General features: G+C 45.5%; 1 protein-coding gene across 6 annotated transcripts in view; it reads left to right on the top strand.

The window, feature by feature from the left end:
• The window catches only part of TMEM94 (transmembrane protein 94), a 187,630-nt gene that overhangs the window by 30,781 nt on the left and 138,090 nt on the right, over window positions 1-18,759 (top strand). For all 6 annotated transcript variants that reach the window (XM_078779433.1, XM_078779430.1, XM_078779435.1 and 3 more), the window contains one exon: window positions 10,127-10,240. In XM_078779433.1, the coding sequence (XP_078635559.1) occupies window positions 10,127-10,240 (114 nt within the window). The remainder of the gene's footprint in view (window positions 1-10,126; window positions 10,241-18,759) is intronic.

Below are 18,759 nucleotides of genomic sequence, written 5' to 3'. Positions count from 1 at the left end.
ATAGTGATGCAAAGATGTACTGATTCAATTATGGGGTCAACAGGTCAAAGGTCAGACGTCCTGCTCGGTAAAAATCCTGTGACCGAGCGAACTTTTGAACCAAAGATGGGATTTTGACCAAACTTGGCGTAAGTACTGTATATTGTATGATGCAAAGATGAACTGATACAATTTTGGCATCAAAGGTCAGAGGTCATGTCAGGTAAAATGTGATACTTGAGAACAGCTGAAGGGATTTAAATCAAACTTAGTACAAGTATGTATAATTATGTAATAATGTTTGTGGAGGCTTATCGGTCGACGTCGCGGACAATCATAGAGTGCTGTTCTAGTTTTGTATGTGTTCTGATCTGTTGTTCAGTGTTCCAGCTCTTCCGTGAGCCTTGACTCTGTATACAAAAAAATCTATATACAGATATTTACTGCATGTGCATGGAAAAATCACAAACAACAACCACATCCACCATAATACCAACAACAACAACATCTATGTATTAACAACTATCGGTGATGTCTCTTTGTTGTGGGTTGTACCTCCTAACCCAAGTCAGGAACCAAATCTTTCCACACTCTTCCTGATTGCCCGTATTTCTCAGGACGCCGATCGGCCCCATGGCCTGGCCCACTTCCCTCTTGTCTCTCTCTCTCTTCTCTTTCTCTTTCTCTTTCTCTTTCACTCACTTTCTCTCTTTCTCTTCTCTTTCTCTTTCTCTTTCTCCCTTCTCCTTCTCTTTCTCTTTCTCTTTCTCTTTCTTCTTTCCCTCGCTCTCTCTTTCTCTCTCTTGCTCTCTCTTTCTCTGGATTTCTCTCTCTGCTCTCTCTTGCTCTTTCTCTCTCTTTCTCTCTCTTTCTTCCCTCGCTCTCTCTTTCTCTCTCTTGCTCTCTCTTTCTCTCTCTTTCTCTGTCTTTCTCTCTCTTGCTCTCTCTTGCTCTCTCTTTCTCTGTCTTTCTCTCTCTTGCTCTCTCTTGCTCTCTCTTTCTCTGATTTCTCTCTCTTGCTCTCTCTTTCTCTGAATTCTCTCTCTTGCTCTCTCTTTCTCTCTCTTTCTCTCTCTTTCTCTTTCTCTTTCCTCTCTCTCTTTCTCTCTCTCTTTCTCTCTCCTTTCTCACTCTTTTCTCTTCTCTTTCTCTTATCTCTTTCTCTTTCTCTCTATCTTTCTCTCTCTTTCTCTCTCTTTCTCACTCTTTTTCTCTTTCTCTTTCTCTTGCTCTTTCTCTTTCTCTTCTCTCTCTCTTCTTTCCTCGCTCTCCTTTCTCTCTCTTGCTCTCTCTTTCTCTCTTTCTCTATCTTTCTCTCTCTTGCTCTCTCTTGCTCTCTCTTTCTCTGTCTTCTCTCTCTTGCTCTCTCTTGCTCTCTCTTTCTCTTTCTTCTCTTGCTCTCTCTTGCTCTCTCTTTCTTCCCTCGCTCTCTCTTTCTCTCTCTTGCTCTCTCTTGCTCTCTCTTTCTCTGTCTTTCTCTCTCTGCCTGTCTCTTTCTCTCTCTTTCTCTGTCTTTCTCTCTCTTGCTCTCTCTTGCTCTCTCTTTCTCTCTCTTGCTCTCTCTTGCTCTCTTTCTCTCTGTTGCTCTCTCTTTCTCTCTCTGCTCTCTCTTCTCTCTCTTGCTCTCTCTTTCTCTCTTTCTCTCTCTTTCTCTCTCTTGCTCTCTCTTTCTCTCTCTTTCTCTCTCTTTCTCTCTCTTTCTCTCTCTTTCTCTCTCTTGCTCTCTCTCTCTCTTTCTCTCTCTTTCTCTCTCTTGCTCTCTCTTTCTCTCTCTTGCTCTCTCTTCTCTCTCTTTCTCTCTCTCTTGCTTCTCTTTCTCTCATTGCTCTCTTTGCTCTCTCTTGCTCTCTCTTTCTCTCTCTTGCTCTCTCTTTCTCTCTTGCTCTCTCTTTCTTCTCTTTCTCTCTCTTTCTCTCTCTTGCTCTCTCTCTCTCTTCTCTCTCTTTCTCTCTCTTGCTCTCTCTTTCTCTCTCTTTCTCTCTCTTGCTTCCTCTTTCTCTCTCTTTCTCTCTCTTGCTCTCTCTTTCTCTCTCTTGCTCTCCTTCTCTCTCTTGCTCTCTCTTCTCTCTCTTTCTCTCTCTTTCTCTCTCTTTCTCTCTCTTTCTCTCTCTTGCTCTCTCTTGCTCTCTCTTTTCTCTTTCTCTTTCTCTTCTCTTTCTCTCTTCTCTCTCTTTCTCTCTCTCTTTCTCTCTCTCTTTCTCTCTCTCTTCTCTCTCTTTCTCTCTCTCTCTTGCTCTCTCTTGCTCTCTCTTTCTCTCTCTTTCTCTCTCTTTCTCTCTCTTGCTCTCTCTTTCCTCTCTCTTTCTCTCTCTTGCTCTCTCTTGCTCTCTCTCTTGCTCTCTCTTGCTCTCTCTTTCTCTCTCTTGCTCTCTCTTGCTCTCTCTTTCTCTCTCTTGCTCTCTCTTGCTCTCTCTCTGCTCTCTCTGCTCTCTCTCTCTCTTTCTCTCTCTTTCTCTCTCTTGCTCTCTCTTTCTCTCTCTCTTTCTCTCTCTTGCTCTCTCTTTCTCTCTCTCCTTTCTCTCTCTCTTTCCTCTCTCTTTCTCTCTCTCTCTTTCTCTCTCTTGCTCTCTCTTGCTCTCTCTTTCTCTCTTTCTTCTCTCTCTTGCTCTCTCTTTCTCTCTCTTTCTCTCTCTTTCTTCTCTCTCTGCTCTCTCTTTCTCTCTCTTGCTCTCTCTTTCTCTCATCTTTCTCTCTCTTTCTCTCTCTTTTCTCTCTCTTTCTCTCTCTCTCTCTTCTCTTCTTCTCTCTCTCTCTCTCTCTCTCTCTCTCTCATAAAGGAATGGGTACACCATTTTGGATGTGGGGGCTCTCTGGGTCACTCCTGGGGAGTTTGGTTGGCTGTCTCCGTGCTGCGGGCCTGTTCGAGAGAACTGTCTGAGGGTATACAACTACGTGTGAGAAAATATCCATTTTTCACGTATTTCGTTTCGTTTTAAAAGAGAGGCTTAGTAGGGTAGAGGATGATGTGGTTGGATGTCAATGAAAGATATGTGGATGGACAAAAGGACCACCGAGGCACTTGGAAACATGGTGGTGGGATGATGAAGTTGGAAAGTGGATTGACGAGAAGAGGAAGAAGTTCAAGGAGTGGCAGAAGGCGAAGGGTACGGGAGCAGAAAAAGCAGAGCATGAAAGTTATAAGGCAGCCAAGAAGGCTGCAAATAAAGAGGTAGCAAAGGCGCAGGAGGCATGGAGGAAAATGTTCGGAGAATGCTTGGATTCGGAAGAGGGTCAGAGAGCGGTATTCAGGATTGCAAAGCAGATAGCGAAAGAGAGGTGTGATGTGATGGGGGTGAGTTGCTTGAAGGATGAAGTGGGGACAAATCGTTGTGACCCAGATGGAATTAAAGCAAGATGGAAAAGATATATGGAAATGCTGTTGAATACAGAGAATGAATGGGCTGGCAACATAGAGAGTAACCCAGTTTTAGGACCGACAGAGAAGATAACTGAGAAGGACGTTGAGGAAGCGATAGAAGCAATGAAGAGTAGAAAAGCGGGAGGGCCGACGGAGTTGTGGGAGATAGTTGAAGGCAGGAAGTTTGGGTGTGAAGAGAATGACAGAGATCTGTAATCTGGTGGTGAAAGAAGGGCCTCATTTCAGTGGATTGGGAACTGAGTACCCTCGTCCCTCTATACAAGGGGAAAGGTGACCCTCTGGAGTGTGGCTCGTACCGAGCGATAAAGGTATTGGAGCATGGAATTAAGGTATTGGAAAGGGTGTTGTGAGAGGAGGATAAGGAAGAAGGTGAAGTTTGCCGAAATGCAGTTTGGATTTATGCCAGGAAGAGGAACGACAGACGCGCTCTTTATTGTGAGGCAGTTGTAGGAGAAGTACATGGAGAAGAGGAAGAAGTTGTTTCTTGGGTTGTTTCATCTGGAGAAAGCATTCGATAGGGTTCTATGCGAAGTATCGACATGGGCATTGAGGAAGTTAGGAGTGGAGGAATGGTTGATCAGAGAGTAGTGATGGCAATGTACAAAAGAGCGCGCACAGCTGTAAGGACGAAGGACGGGAACAGTGGTGAGTTTGAGGTGAAGGTGGGAGTGCATCAGGGGTCGGTACTAAGTCCACTACTATTTGTAGCTGTGATGGAGGTGCTGACTCAGAACGTAAAGGAGGGTTTTACCGTGGGAGTTGTTGTATGCAGATGATCTGGTGTTGATTGTGGAAAGTATGGATGGACTGAAGGAAAAGATGAACAAGTGGAAGGAATGTATGGAGACAAAAGGTCTGAAGGTGAATATCGGAAAGACGAAGGTGATCGCAAGTGGTAAAGCATGTGGTGAGGTGGAACAAACTGGGAAGTGGCCATGTGCTGTGTGGCAGGAAGGGTGTCGGAGTGAACTCCATTCAATGTACAATGTGCGCTTGTGGCAGTTACATTCAAATGTAAGGTGTGCACGATGGAGCTGCAGATGGAGGAAACGTTGAGATGGATCTTGGAGACAGCGTGAAGCTGGAAGGTGTGAAAACATTTTGCTACCTCGGAGACATGCTGAATGGAGAAGGTGGATCAGACTCGGCAACGGTTGCTGGAGTGAGATGTGCATGGAAGAAGTTTCGGGAACTGAGTGGTGTGCTGATGAGGAGGGGAGTGTCGTTGAAGCTGAAGGGAAAGGTGTATGCTGCATGTGTGAGAAGTGTGATGATTTATGGGAGCGAGACGTGGGTAATGAACGTAGAGCAGCAACGAAGGCTGGAAAGGGTGGAAATGCGAATGGTTCGGTGGATGTGCGGAGTATCGTTGAGAGAGAGAGGACAACAAATGATGAATTGCGAAAGATGATGGGAATAGAGCCTGTGATTGATGCTGTGAAGAGGAACAGGTTGAGATGGTTTGGTCATGTGTTGAGGAAGGATGAAAGTGACTGGTTGAGAAGAATGATGGAAATGGTCTCTCTTTTCTCGCGGATCTTTCTCGCGAATGGATTGGGAGATCTCGCGAGATCTCGGAGACGGTGGGAGGGATTTTCGAAGCTCCACACGGTCTCCACGTTTTTCGAAGTTAAGTCTGTTCACAATTGTATTTTGTCGAAACTGTATTTATCTTTCGGTGTGTGAAGTTATTGTGTGCAACTTTGGTTGTTTCTCGGTGTTTATCTTTCATAAATTGATCGTCTGTTTGCCGTGTCGTGTCTTGAGGCCTTGTACAGTGTGCACTGTACAACCTTGAGGCTTTGTTTTTCTCTCAGCGGTCCGTCGTTTGTGATCCAATAACTTTCGTTCTCTGTATTCCCAGGCTTTTCACCCATAGCCTACTTCCTTGTGTAAATCTCAACTCAAAAAAAAAAAAAAAAAAAAAAATTTTTTCCTTCGCTGTTCTCATTCGTTTATTCATTCTTATTCGTTCGTTCGTTCTTCGACCACGTGTTTCTCCCCCATTTCCCCAGATAGTTTTCACTCATTAACCTTCAATGTTTACACTTTCCCCTCAAGTTATGTATTCCGTCATATTTTATAACACCTTTTTCTTCTTCTTCTTTAAAAGGCTGCTTTCGACTTGCTCACCAAATCAATTCATCCCAAAAAAAATATCCATCTCCTATAGTGCCTTTTTTCTACATTCCCTAAACTCTCCTGCACTCCATCCTCCATCCAGCGTCCTTAAACGTATTTTTAACTCGAAGGTCACAAGAAACTCATTTTGCAATAAATGTTCGTTTCCCATAAATCGTACACTTTCAAAAATCCAATCTCACCCCTCCCCTCCAAATCTTCCCCATAACCCCTCCCCTCCAAATCTTCCCCATCACCCCTCCCCTCCAAATCTTCCCCATCACCCATCCCTTTCAAATCTCCCCCCTTGCCCCCTCCCTCCTAAACTACCCCCTCACCCCTCCCCGCCAAGACGCCCCCTCGCCCCTCCCCTCCTAGACTCCTGCCTCACCCCTCCCCTCCAAATCTCCCCCATATCCCATCCCTTTCAAATCCCTCCCCTTGTCCCTTCCCTCCCAAACTCCCCCCTCACCCCTCCCCTTCAAATCTCCCCACCCTCATTGCTTCTCAATTTCCCCCCTCTCACTCCCCCTCCTCAAAGCGTCCTCCCCGCTTCTTCCCCCTTCAAACTCTCACCTCCATCTCCCCCAACCTTCTGCCTCGCTCTTCCCCCTCCTCAAATAACACCTCATTGTGGCTCACCCAATCACCATCAAACCTTTTGTCCGCCCCATCCTTCCCTTTCTCCGAGCTATTCTGAAATCTCTGACACACCTTCAACAGCTCTCCCTATCTCTTCCACCTCTTCCACATCTTACCCTACCCCTCCTCCCCCCTGTTCTGTATCTGATGCTCCCCCTTCCTCTTCATTAACGGTATGGACCTCAAACATCCGGGGCCTTCGTTCAAACTTAACTGATCTCTCCATACAGGTTGCTTCTGTCAAACCAGACGTGATCTGCTTAACAGAAACTTTCCTCCTTTATGATGTCTCTGATTCCATAGTATCTCTCCCGGGCTACTCCCTCCTCCGGTATGATAGACCTGAGCCTCGTCCTGGAGGCGGGGTTGCTATCTTTATCAAAAACTCTCTTCCTCACTCGCCCTGCACTGCACTCTCTCCACCTCACCCCCAGGAATACCTCTGGCTACGGCTTCCCCTTCGCTCCCACCTCTTGTTCATATGTGTGTTGTACCGTCCACCAAACAGTGATGACTCCATCTACATCTCGCTGTCTGATGATATGGACCAACTTCTATCTACTCATCCCAACTCTCTCTTCCTCATATGTGGTGATTTCAATTGTCACCATGCCAGTTGGCTGGGTGTGGGTACCTCTCTCACCAGCCATGGCTCTTCAGCAAAGGACTTCTGCGACTCACTGGGACTGACACAATCTGTCAATTTCCCGACCCGGATCTCAGTCAACGGAACATCTTCTCTTCTGGACTTGGTTATGACTAACTTCCCTGAAAATGTCTGCTGCTCTTCTTCTGCTCCGATCGGATCATCTGATCATGTCCTTGTTAAAGTGGACATCTCTCTGACCATCCTCAGGGAGCCTGCTCAGCGTCGACGAGTCTGGCATTTCACTCAGGCCAACTGGCACGGTCTTCAAGCAGCCATCAATCATCTGGACTGGTCTCCCATCTCTACCACCTCTGACATCAACTCATCCTGGGAATTCTTCCAAAGTAAATTGCTCTCTCTCATGCACAGATTTATCCCATCTCGTCTTCAGTTGTCATACCCTTCCTCCCGTCCATGGTACACGGAATCTTGTGGTGAGGCTGTTGCCCAGAAACAACTTGCCTTCGTCTCCTGGAAAGCAAATCCAACGGAAGGAAATCTCATTTCCTTTCACAAAGCCCGAAACAAGTGTGTGTCCACCCTCAGGAGAGCCAGGAAACAATATCTCTCCGTTCTCAAGACCGAACTCTCTTATCTGTCTCCCTCTTCCAAATCCTGGTGGCGTCTGGTCAAATCCGTTTCTGGTGTTTGTTCCCCCTCCATCCCCTCCCTTACCTCAAACGGCTACACAGCTGACTCCGCACGTGAAAAAGCTGAATGCCTCAACTCTGTGTTTGCCTCTAAATCTTGTGTCCCAAACCCATCCCTCTCTGTACCCACCATACCCAGTCGTACCCTGCTGCTCCTGGACTCCGTGTCCTTTCCTCCTGACAAGGTGGAAAAGTTTCTGTCAACCCTCGACTCTGATTCTGCAACTGGACCCGACGGCATCAGCCCACGGGTCCTAAAATCCTGCTCTGCTGCTCTATCTCACCCTCTCTCTGTTCTCTTCACCCTCTCTTTTGCTCAAGGTCAACTGCCATCTGCTTGGAAATCAGCCAACATCACCGCTTTGCACAAAAAAGGTGCAAAAACAGATCCTAGCAACTACAGACCAATCAGCCTTCTCCCAATTATCAGCAAAGTCATGGAATCCATCATTGCTTCGGATATGAAATCTTTCCTCTTCTCCAATGGCTTGATCTCTGATCATCAATTTGGTTTCAGACCAGGTCACTCTACTCTGGACATGCTGCTTCTGCTGTCTCAACAATGGATGGAGGTCCTCAATGCCAAACAGGAAATTAGAGCTGTCTCCCTCGACATATCACGTGCCTTCGACACGGTCTGGCACCCCGCTCTGCTCACCAAACTCTCCTCCTTTGGTATCCATGGAAATCTCCACGCATGGCTGGCGGACTTCCTCTCTAGTCGTCGTCAACGTGTGGCCCTGAATGGGTTTCTCTCATCTCCTCTTCCTGTTCAGGCTGGAGTTCCCCAAGGCAGTGTTCTGGGCCCCGTGCTTTTTCTGGTCTTCATCAATGATCTCTCTGACTCTCTCGAAAATCCTCTCTATCTCTTTGCTGATGACTCCACTCTCTGCCGCTCCATTCCTCTTCCCTCAGATCGGCAGTCTGCTGCCTCCTCACTCTCTGAAGACCTGGATAAAATCACAGACTGGTCAAACAAGTGGAACATGTCTTTCAATCCTGACAAATCTCACACTCTTACTATGTCTCTCCGAAAAGATCGACTGGACAACCCTCCCATCTACTTTCTCAACAATCCTCTCCAAGAAGTTCTGTCGCTCAAGATTTTGGGTCTCACTATCTGCCATGATCTTTCTTGGGAAAACCACATTTCCAAGCTGGCCTCCAAAGCCAGTCGCCGACTGGGCATCCTCCGTCGTGCGAAGTCCTTCCTCGGCACACCTGAGCTCCTCACCACATACAAGGCTTTCATCCGCAGCTCAATGGAATACTGTTCTCCCCTATGGGCCGGTGCTCCTGCCTCACACCTAGCTCGGCTTCACGCTGTTGAAACCAAAGCTTTCAGAATTATTGGAATCTCCCGCGATGAAGCTATCTCTGAGGGCCTTTCACTCACTCACCGCAGGCAGGTAGGTGGTCTTTCTGTCTTCTACCGACTCCTCTCCGGCCTTGCACCCCCAGCTCTCTCTGTGCTCTGTCCCCCAAATATTCCTACAGGTCGCACAAGATCTGCCAGCAACCCTCTGATGGTTAAACTGCCGAAATCTCGGCTCTCTGCTCACCTTCACTCTTTCATTCCTCTTTTCTCCCGCCTCTGGAACAAACTCCCTCACTCCCTTCAATCCCACTCCTCCCTCCAGGTCTTTAAAACAGCTGTTCACCACCATCTCTTATCTTCCCCCATCCAAAACCTTGATCTTTTCTACCCCTGCTAATTCACCCCAGATCCACCTTGTTTGAAATTCCAACTTCTTTCCTGGAAGTCCTGGCAGTGTCCATATGTTTTATACCTCTCCCACCGCCCCCTTCCCATGCCCCCCTCGCCATCTCTCGATGTCTCCATGTCTCTCGGTCCCTGCTCTCAAATGTTGTTTGTGTCCTTCCCCCTCTCTCCCCATCTTGTCTACCGCTCCCGATGTTATATGTTTTATGTGTCGGTTTGTCTTTCTGTGTGATTAATGTTCGCTCTTTCACGAGCCTCGATCTTGTATACAAAAAAAAAAAAAAAAAAAAAAAAAAAAAAAAGAATGTCGAAGGAAGTAGAGGATGGGGAAGACCGAGAAAGACTTGGCTGAAGATGGTGGAAGAAGAAATGCGGGCAAGGGGGTTAACAAGGAGAGATGCAGAAAATAGGGCAAAATGGAGAAGATTGTCATGGGGACCGCAAGGCTAACCCCCGCTCTAGCAGGGAAAGTGGCCTTAAAATGCATGTTGTTGTTGTTCGTTTCATTTTACCTCATCATTGAGATTCACACAGAGACATGAAATATTTTTGTGAAGTACAACATGCTGTCTTTCGATTAAACATATTGGTGAAGCGACGGGTGGGCATGCCTAGTTCCTTTCAAAGCGGTCTGATCTCAGTAATTTGTTTGTTTTTGTTTTCGATTGCAATTGGAAGAACTTTCAGATTTCATTTTTTGTAATTATCAGCAGATCATGACATGTGAGATATTCTTATGAACTGCTGAAGACGTTTTGAGCAAGATGAGTTTTGTTTTCTTTCCTACAAGCAAATAAGATGAAAGAGGTTTTCTATTACCTTGTACATTTAAATGTTGTTATCGCTTTCACACCTTATTTAATCTATGTCCTGCAAAATTTGCCAAGGACATGTGACAGAGTGAAAAGGTTGTATGCAAATCAAATCTGATCATTGGGAAAGAGCACTATTTTTAAATAGCTCTTCCTTATCTGTGCTTGCAGCTTCAGCCAGAAAAGCTAGGACTCAGCACTCTTCAAGCCTTAGAGCTGCTGTACAATCAGCTCTCGGGCATCTTGGATGAACATCAGAAGCAGGAGATGCGCAGAGTGTGGAAGGTAAGACAAGTCACTTCTACATTACGTCAGCGTTTTCCCCTCGCCAGAGGAGAGGGTAATGCATTTGAATCCGTTTGTTACTTGCCGGAAAAGATTCCGGGCAAGTATGTTGATCTGTTCATTTGTTACTTGCCGGAAAAGATTCCGGGCAAGTATGTTGATCTGTTCATTTGTTACTTGCCGGAAAAGATTCCGGCAAGTATGTTGATCTGTTCATTTGTTACTTGCCGGAAAAGATTCCGGGCAAGTATGTTGATCTGTTCATTTGTTACTTGCCGGAAAAGATTCCGGCAAGTATGTTGATCTGTTTGTTTGTCTGTTTGTTACTTGCCGGAAAAGATTCCGGCAAGTATGTTGATCTGTTTGTTTGTCTGTTTGTTACTTGCCGGAAAAGATTCCGGCAAGTATGTTGATCTGTTCGTTTGTTACTTGCCGGAAAAGATTCCGGGCAAGTATGTTGATCTGTTCATTTGTTACTTGCCGGAAAAGATTCCGGCAAGTATGTTGATCTGTTTGTTTGTCTGTTTGTTACTTGCCGGAAAAAAATTCTGGCAAGTATGTTGATCTGTTCGTTTGTTACTTGCCGGAAAAGATTCCGGCAAGTATGTTGATCTGTTCATTTGTTTGTCTGTTTGTTACTTGCCGGAAAAGATTCCGGCAAGTATGTTGATCTGTTCATTTGTTTGTCTGTTTGTTACTTGCCGGAAAAGATTCCGGCAAGTATGTTGATCTGTTCGTTTGTCTGTTTGTTACTTGCCGGAAAAGATCTGTTCGTTTGTTTGTCTGTCTGTCTGTCTGTCTGTTTGCAGCACTACTTCTACACCGTTGCACATAGAATCGCCAAACTTTGCACACGTATTTGTCTTGCCCTGGAATAGACTGTGCCCAATTTATGACGTCATAGGTCACGTGGTTCGGCCGCCATCTTGGAAAAACCGAAAAACTTTGCACCTCTATCTCCGAAAGTGCTGAACAGAAAAAGTGGAGACATGGCTCATTGTAAAGAACTCTCCATGGGGAATAAAATATGTAAATGATGATGTCATCGGTCACGTGGTTTGGCCGCCATCTTGGAAAAACCGAAAAACTTGGCACCTCTATATCTCCAAAAGTGCTGAATAGAAAAAATTGAGACATCGCTCATTGTAAACAACTCTCCATGGGGAATAAAATATGTTAATGATGACGTCATCGGTCACGTGGTTCGGCCGCCATACTTGTCCTAAATGGCTCATAAAAAAGTAAATTCCAGCAAGTCCTCGGTCTCTGACCGATTTTTCATCTGTCTGTCTGTCAGTTGTGTTTTTTTTTGTTTTTTTTTGTTTTTGTATACAAGATCGAGGCTCGTGAAAGAGCGAACATTATTCACACAGAAAGACAAACAGACACATAAAACAAATAACATCGGGAGCGGTAGACAAGATGGGGAGAGAGGGGGAAGGACACAAACACAACAATGTCTGTCTGTCTGTCTGTTTGCAGCACTACGTCTACACCGTTGCACGTAGAATCGCCAAACTTTGCACACATTTGTCTTGCCCTGGAATGGACCGTGCCCAATTGATGACGTCATCGGTCACGTGGTTCGGCCGCCATCTTGGAAAAACCGAAAACCTTAGCACCTCCATATCTCCAAAAGTGCTGAATAGAAAAGATTGAGACATGGCTCATTGCAAAGAACTCTCCATGTGGAATAAAATATGTTAATGATGATGTCATCGGTCACGTGGTTCGGCCGCCATCTTGGAAAAAACGAAAAACCTAGCACCTCTATATCTCCAAAAGTGCTGAATAGAAAAAATTGAGACATGGCTCATTGTAAAGAACTCTCCATGGGGAATAAAATATGTTAATGATGACGTCATAGGTCACGTGGTTCGGCCGCCATCTTGGAAAAACCGAAAAACTTAGCACCTCTATCTCCAAAAGTGCCGAATAGAAAAAATTGAGACATGTATTTGTCTCATGTATTTGTTAGGGTTATTTGAGACATGAGACATGTATTTGAGACATGTATTTGAGACATGTAATATAAAATTGAGACATGTATTTGTTAGGGTTAGGGTTAGGGTTCATTGTAAAGAACTCTCCATGGGGAATAAAATATGTTAATGATGTCATAGGTCACGTGGTTCAGCCGCCATATTTGTCCTAAATGGCCGATAAAAAAGTAAATTCCGGCAAGTCCTCGGTCTCTGACCGATTTTTCATTTGTTTGTTTGTCTGTATGTCTGTCTGTCTGTTTGTTTGTCTGTTTGTCCACACAGAATAAATATGATTTCCTCTGCAGCCATTGGTCCGATTGACAGGAAATTTTCACCATAGGTGTACCTCCTGTAGAATCTTTTAAAGATAAGTATGACGTCAAAGGTCACATGGTATAGGCGCCATCTTGGAAAAACCGAAAAACTTTGCACCTCCATATTTCCGAAAGCGCTGCATAGAAAATATTAACGTGGCTCATTGTAAAGAACTCTCCATTGGGAATAACATATGTTAATGATGATGTCATAGGTGCCTCTATTATGACGTCATAATTCAACAAGTACAAAATTTCATCCGATCAAGATGAAATTTGTTGAGCGTCAGCTCGGGATAAATTGGTGGAGTAAACAAATAAATTATGACATCATCGGTCACATGGTTAAAAACCATTAAAACACGTCCTGGCAAGGGCCTGCAATCTCTGATTGCTCTTCCTTGTTGCTGATGCATTCAAGGTTATTGCAATATTTAATGTCTTCCACCACTACCGTCATTGTCATTGTCTTCAACCGCTACCACCATTTGGCATCATTGACATCACCTTTCTGGTGTCCATTGTGATAAATATTTTGTAATATTAAATGGAAATTTGTATCAATGCACAAATTATCTTAATCATTAGCACCAATATAATTGTAGTGATTGTAATTGCGATAGTTTACATCATCTGTTATTTTCAAAATGGCATGTTTTGATAATCGTAATGTTGGTGAGCTCATCTTCCATTCAGCTTGTGCTTTTGCTGCATGTAGTAGCACAGTCAAGCGTCACGAGCAAATGAATCCTCGCAACACGTCTTCTTTCGTAAGCAGGTCATGGCTGTGGGTAGCATCATTGGCTGAGGGAGCATGACTGTGCCACTCATACAGAGCCCAATGTAAGCTAAGAGCAGGATTTTGGAATCTGGCCAGGGTGTCATCATTGGCTTGCCTTCACGAAAAGACATGGGATATTTAAAGTCCAACAACTAATGCTGGCAAGGGACGTAGAGTGTAATGTCTGTCTGAGGGACAGCACACACATTGATTTCTTGGACCACCTGCGAAACACCAGCATGACAGTTTATAGCCGGTTCAGGATTCAAATCCAGGTTAGACGGCTCAGAGGCAAATGTGTATACCAGTTGTGTTGCTCTCTTCATTAGCAGATCTATAATATGAATTGTATCAGAAAGTATATGAATAGCGATACTTGCCAGAATGGTGTGCTGCACTCGTGCTCTTCAGGCCAGATTACGGTAGTTCTTTACTTGGTGGAATCACTAGACAGGATTTCTATCAATTACAGGAAGTTCAGAACAAGTGTGCTCGTCTGATCTTTCAGCAACCAAAACGGTACCATGTAACTCACATGTAAAGCTAATTACACTGGCTCTGAGTTGCAGAGATAATATAATATAGAATAATTATCTAAATGTTCAAGTCCTTGTATTCACTCCCAGTATACATCTCATCATGTTCTACACAGCAGAGAGCACCTTTCTCATTTCATTCTGCAGTAGATCCTTCCCTTCTTCTACATAAATTGCATGAAAAGGCTGGATATAGTTCATTTCAATCAATTGCCTCCTGGCTTTGGGACAAACTCCAAATTTCATTGAGAAATATAACGACGGTTGAATATTTTAAGCTCTTTTTCATGCAGCTATTCCCCCCCCCCCCCCACCCCCCCCCCCCCTTCACCTGCCCTCTCTCTCTATGTCTCTGTGTCTGTCTCTCTCTCTCTCTCCCTCTCTCTCTCTCTCCCTCTCTCTCTCTCTCCCTCTCTCTCTCTCTCCCTCTCTCTCCCTCTCTCTCTCTCCCTCTCTCTCTCTCTCTCTCTCTCTCTTTGTCCCCCATTCCTGTGACAAGGTCAGAGACAGCTGACATTGAAATGTGATGTGCCCCATCTGACCGATCATCTGTCCATGCATTTTTGTGTGCTTGATATTTCAAAAACTGTTGAACGTTTAGCTTTCATATTGCAGATATCTATTCCTCATGAAATTATCTCAACCTGATTATATCACGGCTTTGGTTGAATTATGCTGCCATTGCAACCATCTCCGTAACCTGGCTTGTGTATGCAATATTTCAAAAACCGTTCAACATTTAGCTTTCAAAATACACAGATATATATTCCTCATCCTCCCAAACCGGCATTCCTTAGGACCGGCAGAAAAGATAACTGAGAAGGAAGTTGAGGAAGCGATAAAAGCAATGAAGAGTAGAAAGCGGGAGGGCCGACGGGAGTTGTGGGAGATAACTGGTGGTGAAAGAAGGTCGCATTCCAGTGGATTGGGAACTGAGTACCCTCGTCCCTCTATACAAGGGGAAAGGTGACCCTCTGGACTGTGGCTCGTATAGAGCGATAAAGATATTACAGCATGGAATGAAGGTATTGGAAAAGGTGTTGGAGAAGAGGATAAGGAAGAAAGTGAAGATCGTCGAAATGCAGTTTGGATTTATGCCAGGAAGAGGAACGACAGACGTGCTTTTTATTGTAAGGCAGTTGCAGGAGAAGTACGTGGAGAAGAGGAAGAAGTTGTTTCTTGGGTTTGTTGATCTGGAGAAAGCATTCAAGAGGGTTCCACGTGAAGTAGTGACATGGGCATTGAGGAAGTTAGGAGTGGAGGAATGGTTGATCATTGTAGTGATGGCAATGCAAGAGAGAGCGTGCACAGCTGTAAGGATGAAGGACGGGAGCGGTGGTGAGTTTGAGGTGAAGGTGGGAGTGCATCAGGGGTCGGTACTAAGTCCACTACTATTTGTAGCTGTGATGGAGGTGCTGGCTTGGAACGTAAAGGAGGGTTTACCATGGGAGTTGTTGTATTCAGATGATCTGGTGTTGATTGCGGAGGGTATGGATGGACTGAAGGAGAAGATGAACAAGTGGAAGGAATGTATGGAGGCAAAAGGTCTGAAGGTGAATATCGGAAAGACGAAGGTGATGGCAAGTGGTAAAGCATGTGGTGAGGTGGAAAGAACTGGGAAGTGGCTGTGTGCTGTGTGCAGGAAGGGTGTCGGACTGAACTCCATTCAATGTACAATGTGTGCTGAGTGGGTTCATCAAAAATGTAGTGGTCTGAGAGGGTCATTAACCAGTGTGGCAGCTACACTCAAGCCTAAGGAGTGCACAGAGGGAGCTGCAGATGGAGAAGAAGCACCTTTAGAGGCCATTTTTCCCCCTAGAGCAGGGGGTTGGCCTTTTTTGGGCACCGTGGTCCCCTTTTTGAAGCAATGTTTTATGGCCGGATGCCCTTCCTGCCGCCAACCCTGTTGGTCGCCTCTTGCGACACACAGGGAATTACCAGTGAACTGGTACTCAATTTGCCGACCTCGGAAGGATGACATGCTGAGTCAACCCCCCTGGCGTTAATTCAGAGATCGACCGGGATTTGATCCTAGGATCCCAAGCTGGCACCCCTAACCGCTAAGCCAACACCAGGCTGAGCTGCAGATGGAGGAAATGTTGAATTGGATCTTGGAGACAGCGTGAAGCTGGAAGGTGTGAAGCTGGAACATTTTGCTACCTCGGAGACATGCTGAATGGAGAAGGTGGATTAGACTCGGCAACGGTTGCTAGAGTGAGATGTGCATGGAAGAAGTTTCGGGAACTGAGTGGCTGACGAGGAGGGGAGTGTCGTTGAAGCTGAAGGGAAAGGTGTTTGCTGCATGTGTGAGAAGTATTATGATTTATGGGAGCGAGACATGGCAGCGACACTCAAGTCTAAGGTGTGCACAGATGGAGCTGAGGGAGACATGGGTAATGAACGTAGAGCAGCAACGAAGGCTGGAAATGGTGGAAATGCGAATGGTTCGGTGGATGTGTGGAGTATCGTTGAGAGAGAGGAAGACAAATGATGAATTGCAAAAGATGATGGGAATAGAGCCTGTGATGGATGCTGTGAAGAGAAACAGGTTGAGATGGTTTGGTCATGTGTTGAGGAAGGATTAAAGTGACTAAGAAGGGTGATGGAAATGAATGTAGAAGGAAGTAGAGGACGGGGAAGACCAAGAAAGACTTGGCTAAAGATGGTGGAAGAAGAAATGCGGGCAAGAGGATTAACAAGGGGTGATGTAGAAAATAGGGCAAAATGGAGAAGATTGTCATAGGGCCCGCAAGGCTAACCCCCACTCTTGCAGGGAAAATGGCCTTGAAATGCCTGTTGTTGTGTTTGTATCCTCCCAAACAAAAGGCGGGTGACCTGGAGTATCAGCTCCTTCTTCTCTCTCACTCTATCTTAGCGCCTTGTAGTCTTTGGCACAAGGTGCTATATGAATACAATTATTACTTCAGTGGTGGAGGATATTGTCCTGTCAGCCCTGTAGTTGATACCACTGGGTGACGAATAACCGAAAAGGTCCTTATTTCCGAGGCGCGTAGCCAAATTTGGCGGTTGGTCCATCGTGCGTGGGTGAAGAAATGAGGTGCTCACCTGGACGAAGCACACGGGTTGATTCCCGAAACTGACACTGAGTAAACACACACGACACAACAAATTAAAGTACCATGACAATGATTTTATAAAAGTAAAGCACGGAATGAAATGAATGGTGAGGTAAATCTAATATCTAATGTGAGATGTCTCTACTGAGTCCCAAATACAACACACGGGGGAAAGATAATAAAAAATAAAAGGTTTTCTTTTATTCGGCCGGTACTCAGCTCTGATCCAAAATGTGCCTGGGAGCTTGATGGTCGCGGCAGTCCATGCAGCCACCCACGTAGGAAACGTTCCAACAAATGGCGCCGAAAATGCCCAGGCATGAGCAAGCAGCCAACCCGGCCCTTCCTCGCTTCCACCGCCAAGCGAGACACGGCTCTCTGCTCCCCTGAAAAGCTCCGAATAAAACAACACCCCCTCCTCCAACGTTGCAAAGGTTCACAGGGCTCCGAAAAGTTCTCTTCACACGAAACAAAGCGACCGCCGAAAGCCAGACCGAGAGAGAGAAAGAGTCTTCTTCTTCCTTCCTGAACCTTCTCGCTCTGACGTCACCTTGACGTCACGACGACCAACGGCCGAGCTCCATCGAATCGCCCCATGGTCTTGCTTGACTAATGACGAACTTCTGGGCGTGGCCTTTTTCCTTACTTACTTGGTTGGCGGACGGGGTAAATTGTCGATCGAGAACTTTCGGCTTCTGTCGGCATGGTGTCAGTTATTGTTGTTTAATGGCAGGTTGTTGTTATTGTTGTTGTTGTAACAAGCATGAGTTTTATCAGATGGTTTTATGGCTGGCCTTGTTGCAATGGTAAAGAACAAACGTAGGGAAAAGCCACATGAGGCAATTACAAACTGGGGGAAAAAAAAAACTTAACCCCTATCTAGATAACACGGCTCCACCCCTCATGTGAAGACATAAACAATCTTAAGTTTACTCTACATAAACAATTTAACACAATACCTTCATCCGCAGCTCAATGGAATACTGCTCTCCCCTCTGGGCTGGTGCTCCTGCCTCACACCTAGCTCGGCTTTACGCTGTTGGAACCAAAGCTTTCAGAATCATTGGAATCTCCCGCGATGAAGATGATTGTGAGGGTCTTTGACTCACTCACCGCAGGCAGGTTGGTGGTCTTTCTGTCTTCTTCCGACTCCTATCCGGCCTAGCTCCCCCAGCTCCATCTGTGCTCTGTCCCCCAAATATTCCGACAGGTCACACAAGATCTCCCAGCAACCCTCTTCTGGTGAAATTGCCAAAATCAAGACTCTCTGCCCACGTTCACTCTTTCATCCCTCTTTACTGGAACAAACTCCCTCAATTTATAGATCCCATCCACTGCAATATATCCAATATATCCAATATATCCCTCACACTCTCTTCAATCCCACTCCTCCCTCCAGGTTTTTAAAACAGCTGTTCACCACCATCTCTTATCTTCCCCCATCCAAAACCTTGATCTTTTCTACCCCTGTTAATTCACCCCAGATCCACTTTTCTGAAATACCAACTTCTTTCCTGGAAGTCATAGCAGTGTCCATGTATTTTATACCTCTCCCAAACCCACCCTCCCCCCCCCCCTCTTCCCATGCCCCCTCTCCCCAAGCCCTCTCCCACCCACAGATCTCCCAATGTCCCTGTTCTCTGCTGTTGTACTTGTGTGCTTCCCTCTCTCTCCCCATCTTGTCTCCCACTCCCTTTATTATATGTTTTGTGTGTCAGTTTTTTTTTGTGATTAATGTTAGCTCTTACACGAGCTTCGATCTTGTATACAAAAAAAAAGAAAAAAAAAAGCTCCAGTTTCCCTACTTAATACATCGAGATTTCTCC

The sequence above is a fragment of the Myxine glutinosa genome, chromosome 5 (assembly GCF_964187855.1).
Source record: "Myxine glutinosa chromosome 5, kmMyxGlut1.1, whole genome shotgun sequence".
Lineage (NCBI taxonomy): Eukaryota > Metazoa > Chordata > Myxini > Myxiniformes > Myxinidae > Myxine > Myxine glutinosa.
Note: the sequence above shows the minus strand (reverse complement) of the source record. Positions and strands in the feature narration are given on the sequence as shown.